A 17,942-nucleotide genomic window follows, 5' to 3' on the forward strand; every position below is an offset into this window, starting at 1 on the left:
AAAGAGGGCTGACAGATGTGACACAGGACCTAGGGAAACAGGCTCTTCTGCAACACAGCTGGAGACCAGGCAAGATATCAGAGCGTGACGTAGCCCCGACTCCTCCTGCCTCGTTGCCCCACTGCGACCCAATTGCAATTGCAGGGTGGCAGCCAGAAGCAGCCCTTGCAGTACAGGGATGCAGCGGGGAAGAGAACAGAGCCACACAAAAGAACACACAGTGTCAATGAGCACATGGAGAGGAAAATTTTACTTTCCCACCAATGGGAAACATCAAATACCTCATTTTCTCTTCAACATACTTCCCATATACATACCTCCTTATACAGCAAAAAAGTGCAAGGCAGTACCGTGAGTGAAAAATCATATGATTTTCCTTCACTCCATGGAAAAGGAGACTGGACATGCTGGCTTCGGGTCATGAGCCCTGCTGTTGAAATTCAGCAGTCCCAACCCTGGCTGGAGGAGAGGGTGATGGGGAGAAATTAAGCTGCAGATACTAGATTTCTGTTGCTGCCCCTGGCTGCCCTCTTCCCTACATCTCCAGCATCTTCTCCTGTGGTCCCAAATAGGAATGATCACACAAGCCAAGCACTACCAAACAACATGAACTATTTGGAAATAGATGCAAATAACATGGGGCAATACTAGGCACACCCTATTTAAGGTGGCAATTTTTCATTAACAGATTGAAACTCTCCCAGCTAAAATCCATCCACTCAGAAGCACACCAATTTTAAAACTTCATTTTGAAGTGAGGTGGGCAAGCCTTTTCCAAGGCTTCAAGTCCAAGCAAATGCTTCATTAGGAAGCATTTCTTTACCGAGAGTGTGGTCTAACACTGGAACAGGCTTCCTAGAGAGGTGGTCAATGCCCCAAGCCTGTCTGTGTTTAAGAGGCATTTAAACAATGCTCTTACTAACATGCTTTCATTTTTCATCAGCTCTGAAGCTGTAGTTGGACTAGATCATTGTTGTAGGTCCCTTCCAACTGAAAATATTCAACTTCTATGAAGTAGGATCTTGGTGTCCTTTACCACACACACACACACACACAAAATCTTAGTGAAATAAAATAATTTGGTTTTGTAAATATTTAATGCATTCTTAACTGTGCAATTTAAAAATCAATTTTTAATCTCTTGTGTTCTTGTCACACTCAACACTTGAGCAAAACACATTGTGCATGCAACTGTATTTAATCAAAAGTAAAAGGTCAGTTATTAAAGAGAAAGTCCTTAACCAAAGAGAAACAGAAACTGGTTTTATTACCTCCCTAGCTAGAGCTCCAAAATTTTGTTGATTAAAGCCTAATTTCAAAAGTTAACTTTTTAATTGGGAACACTAAGGCCTGCTGGCTCCAGGAAGTTTTAGTAGAGGTCAAAAGACTGCTGGAGATGTAATTTTTCATTTCTAATAAAAAAGGAAGTCTTGCCCTTTTCCTTGCAAAGATAGACCTTGAAGTGTTAGTAGGGAAACAAAGAATGTATCCATCAAAGGCTCTCATGGCAAGGTTATACAAAGCTTCCCAAGACAGTATGGAAGGCGACAGACCCTGATAATGCTCAAAAGGAAATTAGCTGAACTTCTCTTGAGAAGACCAACAAGGCAGAAAGACTCAGTAGCTGATGCCTAATCTAGGATTAGAAAGGCCAATTCCTTACTCCATCACAGATTTTCTCAGTAACTTTCAATATGTCACTTAGCCTCAGTTCTGCACCTGGAAATGAAGATAAATACTCTCAACTTCCCTTACTGTGACATGAAAATAAACACATTAAACCAGGAGGCATTCAAATAGCTTGGCAATAAAGTGCAAGTACTGTAGACAAATAGGAAATAACAAAGTACTGCCCCATTCAGCGAGGAGATACCCATTTTTTTTTCCCAAATCCTTCTTGCCTGCTGGGATGCTGCAATGACTTTGTGATCTTCCCTCAAACAAACGGGAGGTTCACTGGGCAGAGGAAGTAGGGGAGGAAAAGTACCTTATACTTTCCCACCCAGCACAAGTTTATGTATAACAGACACCAAGGAACCAAACTTTCTCCTGTCAGCCTTCTGCTCACAGCACTCAAATTTAAGAGGTTATTTTTCTGAAACATTTAGCATTAAGGTTCTTCTGCAAACAACTCAGAAGAGATGCCTCACTTGGCTGCCTTGGACTGACCCTAGGAGGACTCCACCTCTTTCCTCTGACTACAAACAAAGCTGCTGAAGACCACCTGAATAACTTGGGCAACATCAAGCTCAGGAGGCTGCCTCACCCCAGGCGGTGGGAAAGGCTCAGCGAGCCGCCCCCGCCCCCAGCATCAAGACTGAACAGCTTTACTGGATGGGGAAAAACCTGCCCTGAGCTTACCTCCAGAGGCAAATAGAGGGATATTTACACAAGATGAGGTGAGGGAACTTTGCGAGGACTATTCTCATGTGGAAAAGGGTTTTATTTACTAAGCTCTAACAAAACAGGATTTGGTTTACAGCTAAGGGCCCATTTTCCAAAGAGCTTCAAAGGAAAAGAATAAATAAATAAAATTTAAAAGGTGCATGTGTGGGGGATAAGAGACATCTACCATCGAAATTGTTGCTGTAAAAATGCCCGGGTAGTAGCATTCAAAAAACTACAAACAAAATAGCAGACAATTGTATGGTTTTTTCTAATGGTTGCATACAGTAAAAAGGATTACAAACAAAATGAAACCTTCCTTGATTAAGGCAAACTGATATCCCACCTGGAAGATCCTGGCCAGACTCTCATTGTTCCCGAGTGACCCTAGGGCAGCCGCGGGTTACAGCCGAGCCTGTAAGTCGCTCAAACACCCTGCCGGGCTCTTCCCAAGTTCCCTCTCTCGGGAATGGCAGGACCAGCTAAAGAGCCCTTTGTTTCCATTCAAACATATGTAGGGGTGGAAAAGCTGTTCAAAACATTAAAGAGAAACAACTGAGGACTGTTACTATTCCAAGAAACAAGAGCCGGAGCCTGAAATGCCCAGAGTGCTGGCGGTGCCAGCTGAAGTCAAATGTCACTGGAAACAGCATTGCTCAGCCCCTGGGAGGGGGACAACCTGTTCCATCAAACCTGAGGATTTAAAAATCACTATCTCCTTCATATGTATGTTTTGCATTATACCTTCACTTCTGACACTGATCATATAAAAGCATTTTATAAAGAGAATAATAAATTAAACTTTTTATAGGAGGCCCATCAAAAGGATGAAACACCTCCCAAATGCAGCTAATAACTAGTGAGCCATCTTCCCTTAAAACATTAATGCTGACAAGTAATATAAGCAAGGTAAATGAAAAGCTGTGTCAAGGTTGCTGCATTGTGGGGTTTTGTGTCAAATAAGCTAATAAAAACCATAAACTGATGTAAAATCAATTCAGATCTCAAATAATATATTAAACTTTCTGAAGAACTACAAATAAAAGCTGCACTTTAGGTAAATGAACTTTTATGTTCGCTTTAAGTTCCAGAACTATTTTTTCAGATTAAAAAAATTGTTACTGAAATATTTTGCATTTTTGTATTAATTAAACAATGCATAAGAACCAAGGAGAACGTAAAGTTTTCCTATTTCAGGCAGAGGTTAATTCAGGCATAATTCAGATGGCACCAATAGACTTGGCTACAATTTTCCTCACATTTTCACAGAGGCTGGCTGGCGACTTGTACATTATGAAAAAAGAATAAGCAGATATCCATGTCAGATAAATACATTCCACTCCCTCAAACTGAAGTCAGTGCAGACAATTAAACCCTCTTTTCCCTCTTCCAAATGCTTCCCACTCCTTTGGTGCTGCTGCAGAGAACACAACATTTCTTGCCGCTTTCAGCCCCTGACTACATCGCACTGTAGCTCCCCAGGCTACAAACATACTTCCTTCCTTCTACTGTAGTATTTTTTAAGAAATATGCTGTCTCCTATTTCAGAGACTAATCTGTTCCCAGCTAATCTCTCTTCCCTCTGCAACTCTCAAGTCACTCCACTTACGCATTTGGGCCACCCAAAACCAAGGTGCTGTCTCTGAGCTGTCATGCCACTGCTGTCCATCACTACTTCTCCTACGTTATCTCTTTCCTCTAAAATACGTTCTCAAATCTTCAGTCTTTAACTTCCATTTCTAAATTTCTCCCAAATTTCTTCATAAGAGTTCTATAACCAACACAACGATAATGAACACTGTAAACTCAGTACTTCATGTACTTCACAGCGTTATATAAATCTTGAAGTGCTACAAATACTGTATGTCCTTTGTACAGCATATTTCTCCTCTTTGCATGCCATCCTCTGCTGGCTTCTCCAGAAGACCAAAACCAAACACAAGCTTATTACCCTGAACACGTATCTTCATTCATTGTGTTCAAAAAACCTGTAGACGTGGCACTTCAGGGCATGGTTTAGGAGACATGGTAGTGTTGGGTTGACAGTTACACTTGATGATTCTAGAGGTCTTTTCCAACCTTAATGATTCTATGATTCTTGCTAAAGCATCTTGTCGCATGGCGATCCTCTACACCTGCTCTTGTTCTCTCTGGACCCAAGGCCCTGAGAACACGCCTGCCTCCTGTAGCACTTTTCTATATTGCCAGATCTAGGCCAGAAACAAATATAATACACTGATAATGATCATCATAATTAATCTATGGAGGCTTGAATGTATTTTTATTTCAAAGGTCAGCAATATGCACCTGTGGCTCTCAGGTTTTCAAGTTTCTAATGAAAGGATAAGATACCAGAAAAGGAACTTCTATTTCAATCTTCAGAATCCATAATTTATTTGGGATTTGTTTTTCAAACTATACACAAGATTTTAAATACTAGGAAACAAAACAAAAACCCAGACAGCAGAACACAAGCAGAAGCTGAACTTGCTCTCCCAAAGAAACACAGTTAAATTCTTAATATCAACTACAAAATTAAGTTTATCTAATGGATTTCTAAAAAACACCCTCAACACTAACAAAATTGAGCCATACAGGCATGCACTACCACATCTTGATTCCCAGGTGGCACAGTAACTGTGCAAATGAAGAGTACTTTGTGATACTGATAGAAACAGAGCCCATCTTTACAGTCTTATTCATGCCCTAGTGCAGGTATTTCGTGAAATATCACACAGGACATTATCTCAATTTAATGAAGAAAGTGGGAAAATTAATTTAGGTGTTTATGAAGTGTCAACCAGACCAGTACCTCTTGCACTAAATACTGAAGTATTTTAAAGAAGGATGTGCCAAACAAACAAAGGATTTTTTTTTTTCCTTTGCCAAAAAAGTTAGCCACACTTGCTGCACAGATGGCTGCTACATTATTTTGTACTAACTTGTCTATTACAGCTCATACTGCTTCAAATGCTTTTTTATCACTACCAGTGGGGGAAAATGGATTTGCCTATTATGACTAGGCTATCATTCAGTAGTATCATATAATGACTGTAAATAAATTACTTTAAAAATGTGACATGGGCATAAAAAATATTGGTAATGCTTTTAAATCAACACTGTCTTTATGGTAATGATAGAGTTATACTGTTCAAAGTTCAAACAGATTTTACATTTGAAGAGACTAGTATAATAGGCAAGCTTTCCTCTCAATTCCATTATTCCTGCAAAACCACGTTTTTTTAAACATGCAAATGAAATGACCACAACACTATCAGAAAGCACTAATTTTAGAATACTGATTGTAGTTTCTGAAACCAAAATAAATCATCTCAATCTTAAAAGGAAAGCTAAGCTGTTCAACTGTTAGAATATAGAACGAAAACAGCAATCTAGAAAAAGCATCAAATCAAACAGAATACCGAAGACATGCACATATTGTTTTAAAGTAGACGAGAACTAAAATAACACAAAAGAAACTGTTTGATACTAAACTCCAAATTCCAGCAACTGAAACACAACATAAATAAGTAAAAATACACAAAACAAATTTAGATGGCCATCAGTATTTAAAGCTTACATGAATTTTAATGAAGTTCTACAAGAGAAAAATAGGGATGGTCTAGAGGCAAGGAATACTCACTTGCCACTCTGGCCTGTGTGCAGTCCCACCTCCATCCACTGATTTCCTACGTGATCTTTCAGCAAATTTCAGAATTTATCAAATGCCTTTCTTCGCAAAACTAAAATGGGAGTGATATTGTCCTTCCCACAAGCATTAAAAGAAGGAAATCAAAATACCATATGGAAAACCCACTGGAACTCTAACTTGTTCTTTAATCATGACACTACAGGAAACTTGGGGTTAATTTTAATTTGTTTTAAAAATGGAAAAACAACAAAAACGTCACACCATAAAAAAGTAATCCCAAGCAAAGCACAGGAAAAGTGCAATCTTACACTAGAAGAATGTTGAGAAAAAAGAAATATAGTACTGATGGGAGGCAGAGTGACATTTATAGCTCCTTGTAAATACTAAGTATTGTACATTTCCCCTTCTAAAATTTTTACTTGAACCACAGGAAAAACTCCCATTCACTTCATTATACAAACCCAACAGTGACAAAGTGAGCTCCTAAAGACTTACCTCTGCAAACTTTGAAACAAGGTCTAAGCAGGATAGTTGACTTGCTAAAGTACGTCTTATTTTTTTATTTTTTAAATGTGAAAGGATACGAGGAGTTCCTTCTGTCCTACACACCAGGTAGAGACATGCAGCAATTACGTGGGTCATCTTTCTCCCCCGGGTTAAGTGCTTGCTCACAGCCATCTTGAAGAAATTAAAGGCGGTATCCAGACAATGTTGATTGAGTTGAAGCTGGTTTCCCAAATGGTGAATCTGACGTTTCCCTAGAAAAATTAACATGGGAAAAAAAATGCTTAACAACTTTGTAGTTAGTGTGCTTTGAGATCAGGGTTTTTTTGTTTGTTTGCTTGTTTTGTGTTTCGTTTTTTAAAAAAAAAAAAAAACCACAAACACAACAACAAAATTGAGGTGGCGGATTTTGGATTTCACCTCTGCAGGAAATACAATAACCACTCAAGTTTCAGGAACTATATATCCTCAGCTCCTCAGGGCAAAAAAAGCCTTGTTTTGGACTGCTAGAATTGAAATACATGCAATCAATGAGACCTGGAAAACAAAGCTGCAAACATCAGCCCCAGAGAGGATCCAAAATAGAGCCAAGACTTCTCAGGCAAAAGATTATGCCCCCTAGTCCAAAGATAATTTGACATTAGTACTTGGTTAGACATAGTGATGAACTTCTGAAAACTGGGGGTCATGCATTGTTTGACACTGATGTGCAAACAGGGGAGACATTTTGCTGCAACTCTCCGAGAAGCAATAAAGATCGCAGTTCCTCTGACCACAGCCAAAGCCCACAAGGAAAGGGGCTCTTCCGTGGGCTTTCCCATGATCACTGCTGATGGGGAGGCACTTCCTTCCTCTGAACACTTTTGCACCAGAGCCTTCATTTAAGGCTTGGCTGCCAGGCTGCCAAGATTAGTTTGTGGCTTCAGGAAAACAAATGTGCCTTAAATACTTAAAAAAAAGTGTGTTTCAGATGATTCATGGCAGGAAGCGGTACAGCTGCTGGGACAGATGCGGGAAGCGAGGTCCAGTCTGTCCTCACAGCTTCAGCTGCGGAAGAGTGCACCGAAAAGACAGCTTAAGAAAAAGATGGGGGAAGTCATGAGGAAAACAAAGCACTGGAGGTTCCGCAGCATACAGGATCAGACAGCACATCAAGAAAAATCCTTTAATTCAATGTGCCGGGCAGATGTTTCCAGTATGTGTATTTACAGGAAACACTCATCTGTTCCCTTCAGAGATGTCATGAGTAGCTCTGCTAAACCATGCACCTCAGCCACCACTGCTCACAGAAAGCAATGGCGACCACGCGATGCTTATCAGAACACCACCAGCACATCTTGATTTTATGCAAGTCCCTACACCATCATTGCTAATAATAACACAGTAAAAATGCTTAACCTCCGAACAACCTTCTGCCAGACACTGCTTCAATTCAGCTTTAATAAAATGTGACTCCAGACACAGAGCCAGGGTCAGCAAGACTTTGGCCAAACAGGAGCTGCCACAAAGCAACAGCTTTTCTTCCTGCGCCAGCAGCAATTAGTGCACTCACCAACAAGATCTCCTTCAAGGCACGTTGGTCAACCAGGTGTAACCCATTTGGATGAAGAAATAACAACAGAGGAAGGATATGTCACCTTTCTCAGAAGGCGTGGGTACAATAAGCTACTCAAGAGTAATCCAAAGCCCATTAAGTGAATAGTTTTTCCACTGCCATCAGCAGGCCCTGGACTGGCACTCATCAGCCTCAAACGCAAATACTACATCTTCCCAAAACTAAGATACTAACTAGCACTCACCCAACCCTAAATTTTATTTCACACTCTACAACCTGTATGCTGAAGCACAAGACATTTTCCTAAGAACGAACTAGCCTGTACTCAACTGGGCGGGGGGGAATTGCAATTCACCTGAGTACTAAACCTCATTTTTGCAGTGATAGCAAGGCAGCTTCCCTGATCAACCCCTCCCCGAACAAGTCCACCCCAGAAGCCAGCGTGGATAAGCGAGGCTATGGAAAGCCACCTCTTCCTATCATCTAAGCTTCCTATTTTATCTGGTTGTATCCTGCCATGCATGGCTGCCAAGATGAAGATGCAAAAACCCTAAAACTATCATCCATAGAGATTTTAGGCACTACATACAGATGTACTATTTTTAAAAAAAAAAAAAAAAAAGGAGACATGCCTATGCCCATGTACCTCTCCCTCAGCTGCAGGGAGATCCAGACTGGAATCACCACAGCAGCAAGTATGCGGCATTCCTGTTAAGTAAGATAGTCCAATTCAATGTCCTCAAAGTCACAAAGGCAGCTGATAACAAGAAACAATTTCAGCAGTTTTAAAAGCAGAATTCAGACAACACTTTAAAGCTTTTGTAAAAACAGAGAGAGAACAGTGGCTCCTACGCCAAGGAAAAGCCACATGCACTCCTGAATGCTTTTTGAGCCAATGGTGGAACTGGTATGGAGGGCCCCCCTGGCCCGACAAGGACCAGGGTGGTGCAGGCCACCAAACAAGAAGAGGTGATGAGGAAGCTTCCCATGCCACCAGCATGGCAGCAGCTGACACGGTCTTGGGCTCACACCAGAGAACAGCCCAAATGAGCTGGAGATGCAGAGTAAAAATAGGACAAGCACCCATGAAACTTCTCCCTGCAGCACTCCCCTGGCCCATCCCCATTACGAGGTAATCCTTCTGCCAAGAACACCACTCTCATTCAGGGCCCCACACCTCAGAGGGCACTTCAGAAACAAAGAACATACCAGAAGAGGAAAATAAAAAAAAACATTGATGAAGATATTAGAAATTCATTTATTTCATAAGCTATTTTTCCCACTGAGCTCGTCCCATCCACAAGCTACCATTAATATCCTCAGTATTTCTTTTCCTAATTTCAAATGTTGAAATATAATTAATCATAATCCATCCTAGGTAAACAGTATGCTTGTTTGAGTAATATATGCTTTTTTAGCTGAGCTCTTCATCCAGCATCAATATTTTAAAATGCAATTACTTTAGGGGTGACCAGTCATTGCATACTGACAAAGACCAGAGAGATCTAAGAGCACAGAAAGGTACCCCTCCACTTAGGAAATGCTATTTGTTTGAATATTATACTCAGCCTTCAGCAGACCAGTGAAGGCTTTAATTCTGTATGCTAGTATTCCCTCAAGTTGCTTTGTAGTATTAGCATAGAGTTTGTGGAAAAATAAGACAACTGTTACTGCCATTGATCCCCAAAATGAACAACTTAACACAGCACAAGAAGCATCTTAAAAATTATGTGCATCTTGATGACTAACTTGGTTTTGTCCTTATCTTACGAGAGAGAAATGTACTGCTTATAGCATCATCTAAGATAAATATTTACATTCTGTAACCAGTCCCCTATTTGCTAAAGAAAGATCAAAAGCTTAGTTGTTTCCCCCTACCCCTTGAATTTAACATGACAACAAAATTCTATTTTTCTGGTGTCTTATGTGTAACAGTAACAAAAAAAAGCTAGACAAGTGAGCACTAGCAATCGTGCGTCTAGATTTCTCCACAGCACAGAAGATACCTTGCACCCCTTCTGATTCCTTCATAGATTCAAGAAGCATCTCCATTCAAAAGGTAACTCCAAGAAAAGGCAGATGTCGGCTAAATTGTTATTGCCCCAGTACTGCAGTGAAGTACCAAACTGTTGCACAGTGCCCTCATCCCAGTCAGATGAACACAATTTTGTTGTTTCCAACCTCTTCTGCCCGTCTCACCAATATGAGATTTCCAGAGCTGAAAAATGCACCTCTGATATATTTTATTTAACTATGCAGTGATTTAATTGTATCTGAAGAGCAGATATTCACACTAAGAGAAGTTGGGCATAACTGATCAAAATAAATTCTCTATCCAATGCTCCAGTCACTGTTGACCAGCATGAACAGAGACCAAGTACGCATTCATACTGCCAGTCCTCAACGTGACAAGTCCTCATAACTGTGCAAAGGTAGCCTCAAGCCTCGCTAAGCATTCAGATACCTTCTTAGCTGAGTGACTGCTCCTGCAGCAAAATGGTCAGTGCAGAGAGGAACTGCAGAGCAGCTGCAAGCTACAGGGCTTGGAAGAGGAGCAATTCCCTCCAGCAAAGCTACTACAATACTGCGTTATGCCTATCAGCCCTTGAATGTACTCCCACTCCCACTGCTCCTCGCTTGCTAGGTGGCATTTCATAACCTTTCATTTGTTGTTTATCTCCTGACTGTCTCTACCATTTGCTCTAGACTACCAGCGTGGCTTCAATCAGCCCTAACGGCTGGCTAATGCCCTTTCCACCAGTTTGACCATATGGTCCCAGTGTGCAGTGAGCTGGACCAGCTATCTGCAGGAATGCAATAAGCCTTATGATCTCAGCCAAAACAGTGGGAATATCCAGCATTACAATGCAATTTATTAGCAATCTGCTCAACTCTGTGTTCACCAGATTATATTGCAGTGTTACAAACCCATCAAATGAATTGAACTGCTCTGCAGGATGGGAGAGAACGGCCACACCTTTAAACCCTGCCGTGCTCTCGGTTATAAACCAAAACTCAAGACAACAGCTTCCTGACTTTCTTATCCATTTTATCTAGTAGAAAAATATTTTTCAAAGTTTCAGTGGGACACTAAAAACTTGCAACTACTCAAGATACTATAGTATCTCAGTACTATAAAGGAATACCATGTGGAACAGTCAGAAAAATATTGCGTTTTTTCCTAAATTGCTAGGCAAGATTACAACATATAAGACAAAATATACAGAGGTAAAATGTGTCCCTTAGTAGGTGCATCTTTTACTACTAACTTGCAATAAGAGTTGCATCTTTTGGGCCTTACAGGTTTTTGACAGATGGTGGGATTCTTTTTTTAAACCACAAGAAATAGAGCCTTTAAGGTCAAAGCTTACACTTCATGCTGCCCTTGAAATTTAGTGATGACATTAAAAGTGGTGTCCAAGTATCTCTGGGAAAAGGGCAAGGAACAGCATCTTTTTAAAAAGGCAGGACAAGCTCATCAGCAAGCTTAGAAAAATCCTCCCCCTTCCCTCACCAGTAAAACACTAAAATTATTCTCCTTTAAAGAGCAAAAGAAGAAGAGCCTAGAAACTACAAAAATTTTGCAAAATACAGCATACATACCAGGCAGTTCCTATGTATTTCTCAAAGGCTCATCATACTATCGGGGTATCGGGAAGGGGAGGTAGGGGGATAAGAGCAAGAGAGAGGGAGAGAAGAGAGACAAGCTTGCACTTCTGTAAGCAACACACAAAATCAAGTTCCCAGGCTACCAAGTAGTAAAGTTTATCACTCTCCTGAATCTGCATCTAAAAACAAAAGGCCTTTTTCAGTTTTTAGTTCCAAGCTCACTAAAAGAAGTGTTTCTACCCATATACTCCCAGCATGCTGAAAGAAACACACCACCATCTTCTCAGCTGATGCCAACCTCAGTGCTTTGAGCTGGCACATAAAAGCTGAACTGAGAAATTCGGATAGGACCACTCAATGCTACTATCCTTTTATTTCAGGAAATTTCTATTCTTTTGATGGAGAAAACAGTGGTTATTACAAAATAAAATGCGTAGGGTAGAAATCACTGTCACAAACACAGATTTGCAGAAAATCTTGGTAATATTAAATGCTTACACAACAGGCAGTTGATAGCAAAACTGCAGCTTAAGTTATAATAGAAGCAAAATAGAAAAAGGGGGAATCAGACCCATTCTTTACAAGTAATTTTCTTTCTTTTACGTTCTTGTTACTACAGAAACATCTTGTTCTCTTCCTCTATTCAAGAGGAATCATACCTCTTTTTGGATCCCATAAAAGTCAGTAATGTCAAGCAGCTACAGCTATACATTATTCTCATCTGGCTTCTGCCTGCTCATCAGCAGCCCTTCTCAGACTGACAGAGGCTGTAAAACTGCTATTTCAAAGTAGTACTTCTCAGTATGAAGTTTCCAGGGAAATAACAGACAGTACACAGCCAGAGCTTAAATGAATTGTTATTACAATACTAAACTGCATCATCAAAATCCAGGCATACAGACTTCCCCCCCTTTCCGCAATGTGCTGGAGGGGCCCTGGAAACTAGCACTACCTGAATTGGGCAATGGAGTCATGTTAACAGCACTAATCCTATTTTTGCAAAAAGGATTGTTATGGTAACAAACACTAGATACTATTAAAGGAAACATTTTGGATGGTTTTTGCTGGCGTATTCATTTCCAGAATTTGAATTACTTTACTGACTGAATTTTATGTGCAGATTTTATTCTGCATTTGGTTTTCTACTCCTTTTATTTTCTCCATTTGAAAAAGCTCCCCAAAAGAACTCCCAAAAAGAGGAAAAGAGCAGTTTTTATGTGTGGGCATCCTTGCATGCTTTGTCATATCTTCCAATTTCAGCAAGTCCCAGCTCAAAGCCTGAATGAGTTTCCTGCTCTTTGCTCCATGCCAGGCTTCTATGTTATTTGTATCACAAATAAGTAAAACAAACAAACAAAGCCACAACAGGGAAAATCCAGGAACATCAGTAGGGCTACTCTTACTAAGGCTGGTTCCAGAAGCCTAATCAAGGGCAGAGTCCCATGATCAAAGACAAGAAAACATTTAAAGCCCAAACAATGGGGGGAGGCAGGGAGGAAGCCGAGGCGATGGCTGCAGCGATCACACCGAGCATTTCCAGCAACATGCACAATACCATGAGTGAGAAGCAGCCTTATCTCTGCAAGGCCGTAATGAAAAAGGCCAATGAACAGTAAGAGTAGCAGCACAGTAGGGTATCACAACAGTGCTGACCCAGCACAAAAACAACCTTAATTTTATTACGGATAGCTAGAAGTTATTTGCAGTAACACCTAATTGCCTATGAGGAAAGTGATGAACATGCTGGCCCCATTCCCATGCTCTGCCTAACTTCAGCCTAGCCCCAAGTCCCCACTTCACCACTACCTAATTGTGGGTGTACCCTGTGTCCCCAGACCCCACGAGAACTCCCCAGTCCTTCCACGGGATGTGTCAGTCCCAGGGCTGAGCAACCTGGAGTCCGTGCACGCTCGGCCCCCCTCCGATGGATGCACTCCCATGCCTGTGTCTCCTGCCAGACCTGCTTCAGGGACTGCCCAAGGGTACACTCTGTTCCTGTTATCTCAGCAGAGTAAAACAGTTCCTGGCCCTTTCCCTGTGATATTCCACCAGCTGCGCCAGCACAACTGTTTGTGGGGATGCACAGAAAACCAAACCAGTAAACTGATCCTTGTTAAAAATAACCTTGTGAAATAATAAAAAAACACCCAACCAATCAATTAATCCAGACCTATTTACTGAAGGATTGATGCCTCCACTTTATCTTCATAGGGCCAGAACCAGACTATCTCAGTGCAGAGACCTGTATTCAATTTCTCTGCCTGCTGACAACAATCCAAGCCATCCATTTTGCCTCCCTTGAGAGCACCCCAACTACCAGGTGCAGCTCCCCATCTCTCCTGGTAAAGCCCTTCCACTGCATGTCAAATGTTCATGCTTTCATTCAGCTAAAGAGAACTAGCATGCATCTTTAAGATTAATGGCTTAAAATTTCAGATAGTGGTCACTAGTCCAACCACTTCCTAAATATTTGATATTAAGCTACTTTTCTTTCACTAGAAAATCTGCTGTTAACATCTCTTCCCAGCACTTAGCTGTACTTCTTTAAGTATTAATTCCCTCAAAATTGGTCCTTGTATTCCATTAATGCCAAAGCAGGCTTGGAAAGTTACTGCCCACGTAACTTCTCCCACCCCCTTCCTCAAGCGCTTTTCCCATTCCCCAATTATATGATACCACTCCCACATGGGCAGCCTCTTTGCATATACAGCAACTGGCCATTTGAGTTAATTTGCCTTGCCCACTGAAAAATTTGGCATCATAAGTGGTTCCTCTGACTTTTTGCACTCAGTTCCGGGAATTCTGCTTCCCCCACAGGTGGCACTTCTACTGCTGCCATTTCATTCCCATTATCCATCTAAATGCTACCACTGCTTCAGCAACAGACTAGAAGCCATATGGTTTATTCACAGGCTGTATCTAACCTATTGCTAATCTTGCCCCATCATCCTCAGACAGCAGCTTTCTTGCTTCTTAGCCCTTTTTTTTTTTTTTTAATACATATAAAGAACTTTTTGCTCATAAAGCCCTTACTGAACTTCACTTCTGGTGTCAAGCTGGAAAACCATAGCCAATGACAATGTTTAAAAAAAAAAACCCCAAACCAAAACCGGAAAACCAACAAAACCCCAGTCTGCTGATTCACTAGCATCTGAAGGTATTGGCTGATGACTGTTTTAAAGTCAAGCTAAAGCCCTAGCTGTTGCTGTAGACAGCGTTCCCCCCCTCCAGCACGACATTTATGTGGCCGCATGCTGATACGGATGATAGAACTTGCTGAAAATCAGCCTGAACAACAAAAAGTTAAATTTTCACTTGAACCAGTTCCCTCATATAACTCAATAAGCAGCCTCCCAAGCCCTAACACCATCAGAATGTGGCTGGGGTGAGGAGGTAGGCTGTCAGCAGCAACATACACATGGATCAACTTAAAGCAAATGTGAGACTGCAGCCTAAATGGGTCAAAGAGAAAAGTACACACTATCCCTCCGCTTCCTCCTGCTTCTCTGCTACTGCTCCCAGCCCTCGCTGCTCCTCTCATACACGTGAGCTTACACAAAACTCTGACTTATCACAGTTTAAACAAATGCTAACATGTTCATTAGTTATTTGTATATTTGAATGCTTCAGGTTTTAAGATTAATTTTAGAAGCAAGCAAATGCGGACTTTCATATGCAAAAGTTTTGTCAACTGAATTTTGTATTCACATAAGATTTGCAGCTGTTTTAAAGTCAAAGCAGCTGGAAGTTTGCACTACCGGCAAGAACTGTGAGCACATCTATAATTAATGTAGCATAACCTTCACCTATCTGACATTAAGGGAATTAGAAAGAAAAATTTAAGATACCAAGAACTTTTAGGTAGTGGTAGCTTTTGAGCATGCAAGTTGCCTACTGAAAGCACCATCAGTTAGGCTTTGCTTTAATCTTCCTCTGTTTTGTTTGGACAGTGATTTTTTTTTTAAATTACATTTTAAATGACAGTTATTCTTAGAGATTTTTCTTTATCTATATACATGTAAAGCTTTTTCCCCACACTTATCAATTACCAATTGTTACTCTTGTCACAACAAGAAATGAAATATTCCTGCTGTCACACAGCATTACTGCTGATCTAAGCACTACCTTCAGCCATCCAAAATCATTTCTACATCACTGCAAGAAAAAAAAAAAAGATTTGTTCATGACATAATCTGACAGTTTTGAAAAGATCACTTTTTAAAAGTTTTAAAAACAGGTAATTCTAGCGTTAGAGAGATCAGAGTTTGTTTCATACCTGCAAAGCTATAAGCACGTAACTAACAAGCAACTGTCAATCTACAGATAGAAAAATTCAAGAATACAGAACAAGACAGAAAAAAAAAAGCTCCGTTGCCTATTGGTAAGAGTTATCAAAATCTTTAAAACAAGACAAAAATGAAGACTAAACGTGAAAGGATCCATTGCCGCAATGGAAAACTTTGCAGATGTGAACAGCATATAAATCAGTGCAGTGTTATCTGCTCCCTGACAGCAAGTTCTAGTGCCTTCCGTGCAGATCAGGGCTTTTGCAAGGCAAAGAGTGAAAACTGACAGCAGCCATTTTTCAGAGTCTTGCAGACACCACAGAAGCAGGCAGGAGCACCGAGAGTCAAGGTGCTTCACATGGATGAGGAGAACGCAGGAGCTGAAGGTATCGCATCCCCTGGCCAGAACTGCCACTGAGGCCAAGGGGACAGGGACAAGAGCAGAAGTAACTGAGTTACCGCAGCTGAACAATTACCACGTCTCGGCTGCACTGCAGTGACTATTAGCTAAGGTCATGCATACTAAGATTGTTTTTAAAAAATTAAAAAAAAAAAATCCTGTTTAACCCACCTTCCTTGCTATAAAAGCCAGTCTAGCCTTTCCCTTTTCCTGCTAAGAGGCTCCTGCATATCTCTGTGAACCTTCCTTACTTTCCTTGTCCACCTTTAATACTTACCTTTCATAACATGTCTGAGAATTTACTTGTCCTCAGACATGTGCAGAACAATTTCCCTCCCCCAGAGTTCAGCCCTGCTCCTCTGCATGCCAGTTGTTCTGTCAAAATAGAACTGTTAGTGGTAAGTTATTTCCATTCTTCATCATCTGACTGTGTAGGCAGGAAAGACCTTACTGACAGAGACTAATACCCACTCTGCTCTCAACCTGTACTTGACTTAAGATTGCTGCTGCTTCTTCAGAACTGAAAAAGGCCTGTAGGCCCAAAGCTGCTTTTGGGTTCTGGTATTAGGTGGCTTTCTTCCCCCTTCCGCCTCTAATTCTACATGTAAAACTAACAAGAGGCACTCCGTCACCATCCAGACCTTACCTGATCAACAGTCACAGAAAATGTATGACACAGTAATTCCAAAAGTAAAAATTTCATAAATATCAACTAACCGGCAAATTTCTTAAATCATCTCCAAAAATGGAAATATTGTGAGAAGGCATCAAGGGAAAAAAGGAGGCAGAGAGAAGTAGTTGAGGGGCGTGAGGAAAAAGAGGCAGTTATTAAAGATATCAAAGGGATAAGAGATAAAACGATCTAAAAATGGAAGCAGAAGGAGAGAAGCAGCAAAATCAAGCTGGGAAAGGCACAGAGGCATTACAAAAGCAAGAAAGATTATATTAGGTTAATACTTATTTAAGGTATTCTTATATGAAGCTGGCAAGAGCAGTCAAATACTTCTTCCTTTATATGGAAGGGATAAGAAAACTGGCAGTTAGCTAAGAGAGCATCAATCTTTATCCAGGCTTCAGCTAAAGAATGAAATCCTGTCCTTAGTTTGTCCCTGGCAGCGGAGTCCATCAGCTACAGATAACGAGCAAGGAGTATGAGTATGAGAGGGCTGCTCTCCTTTGCCATTACAAAAGGCCTATTTAGATCAGCGCTACAACCGCACCGGATGATTTTATCTGTGTACTGCCCATAGATGATGGAAGAAGTCACAGACAGCACTTCAGCCTCAACTTTGCATTTCCTTCCTTTTTAAACTAAAAATAAGTGAAGGTTACCACAAATCTCAGCTAAACAATGTAGTGAATCAGTGAAGCTATTTATCAAGCCAGTCTCTTGTGCTATCTACTTCGGCTTGGAGTTGAAAGGAGATTTATGTTTAAAGAGAGAACGCACATATTTCAGAAACAGCCTTATATTTCTTTAAACAATAACATTTGTATAAGTCAGATGTACAGACTGTTCCAGTGAAGAATTAAAAGTACAATGCCATCTAG

The 17,942-nt window shown here is 40.8% G+C and overlaps 1 protein-coding gene across 3 annotated transcripts in view; it reads right to left on the reverse strand.

Annotated features, from left to right (window-relative positions):
* Positions 1-17,942, reverse strand: part of BRF1 (BRF1 general transcription factor IIIB subunit) — a 175,899-nt gene that overhangs the window by 124,712 nt on the left and 33,245 nt on the right. For all 3 annotated transcript variants that reach the window (XM_075104105.1, XM_075104103.1, XM_075104104.1), the window contains one exon: positions 6,622-6,795. In XM_075104105.1, the coding sequence (XP_074960206.1) occupies positions 6,622-6,795 (174 nt within the window). The remainder of the gene's footprint in view (positions 1-6,621; positions 6,796-17,942) is intronic.

Source organism: Phalacrocorax aristotelis, chromosome 9, assembly GCF_949628215.1.
Source record: "Phalacrocorax aristotelis chromosome 9, bGulAri2.1, whole genome shotgun sequence".
Taxonomy (NCBI): Eukaryota; Metazoa; Chordata; class Aves; order Suliformes; family Phalacrocoracidae; genus Phalacrocorax; species Phalacrocorax aristotelis.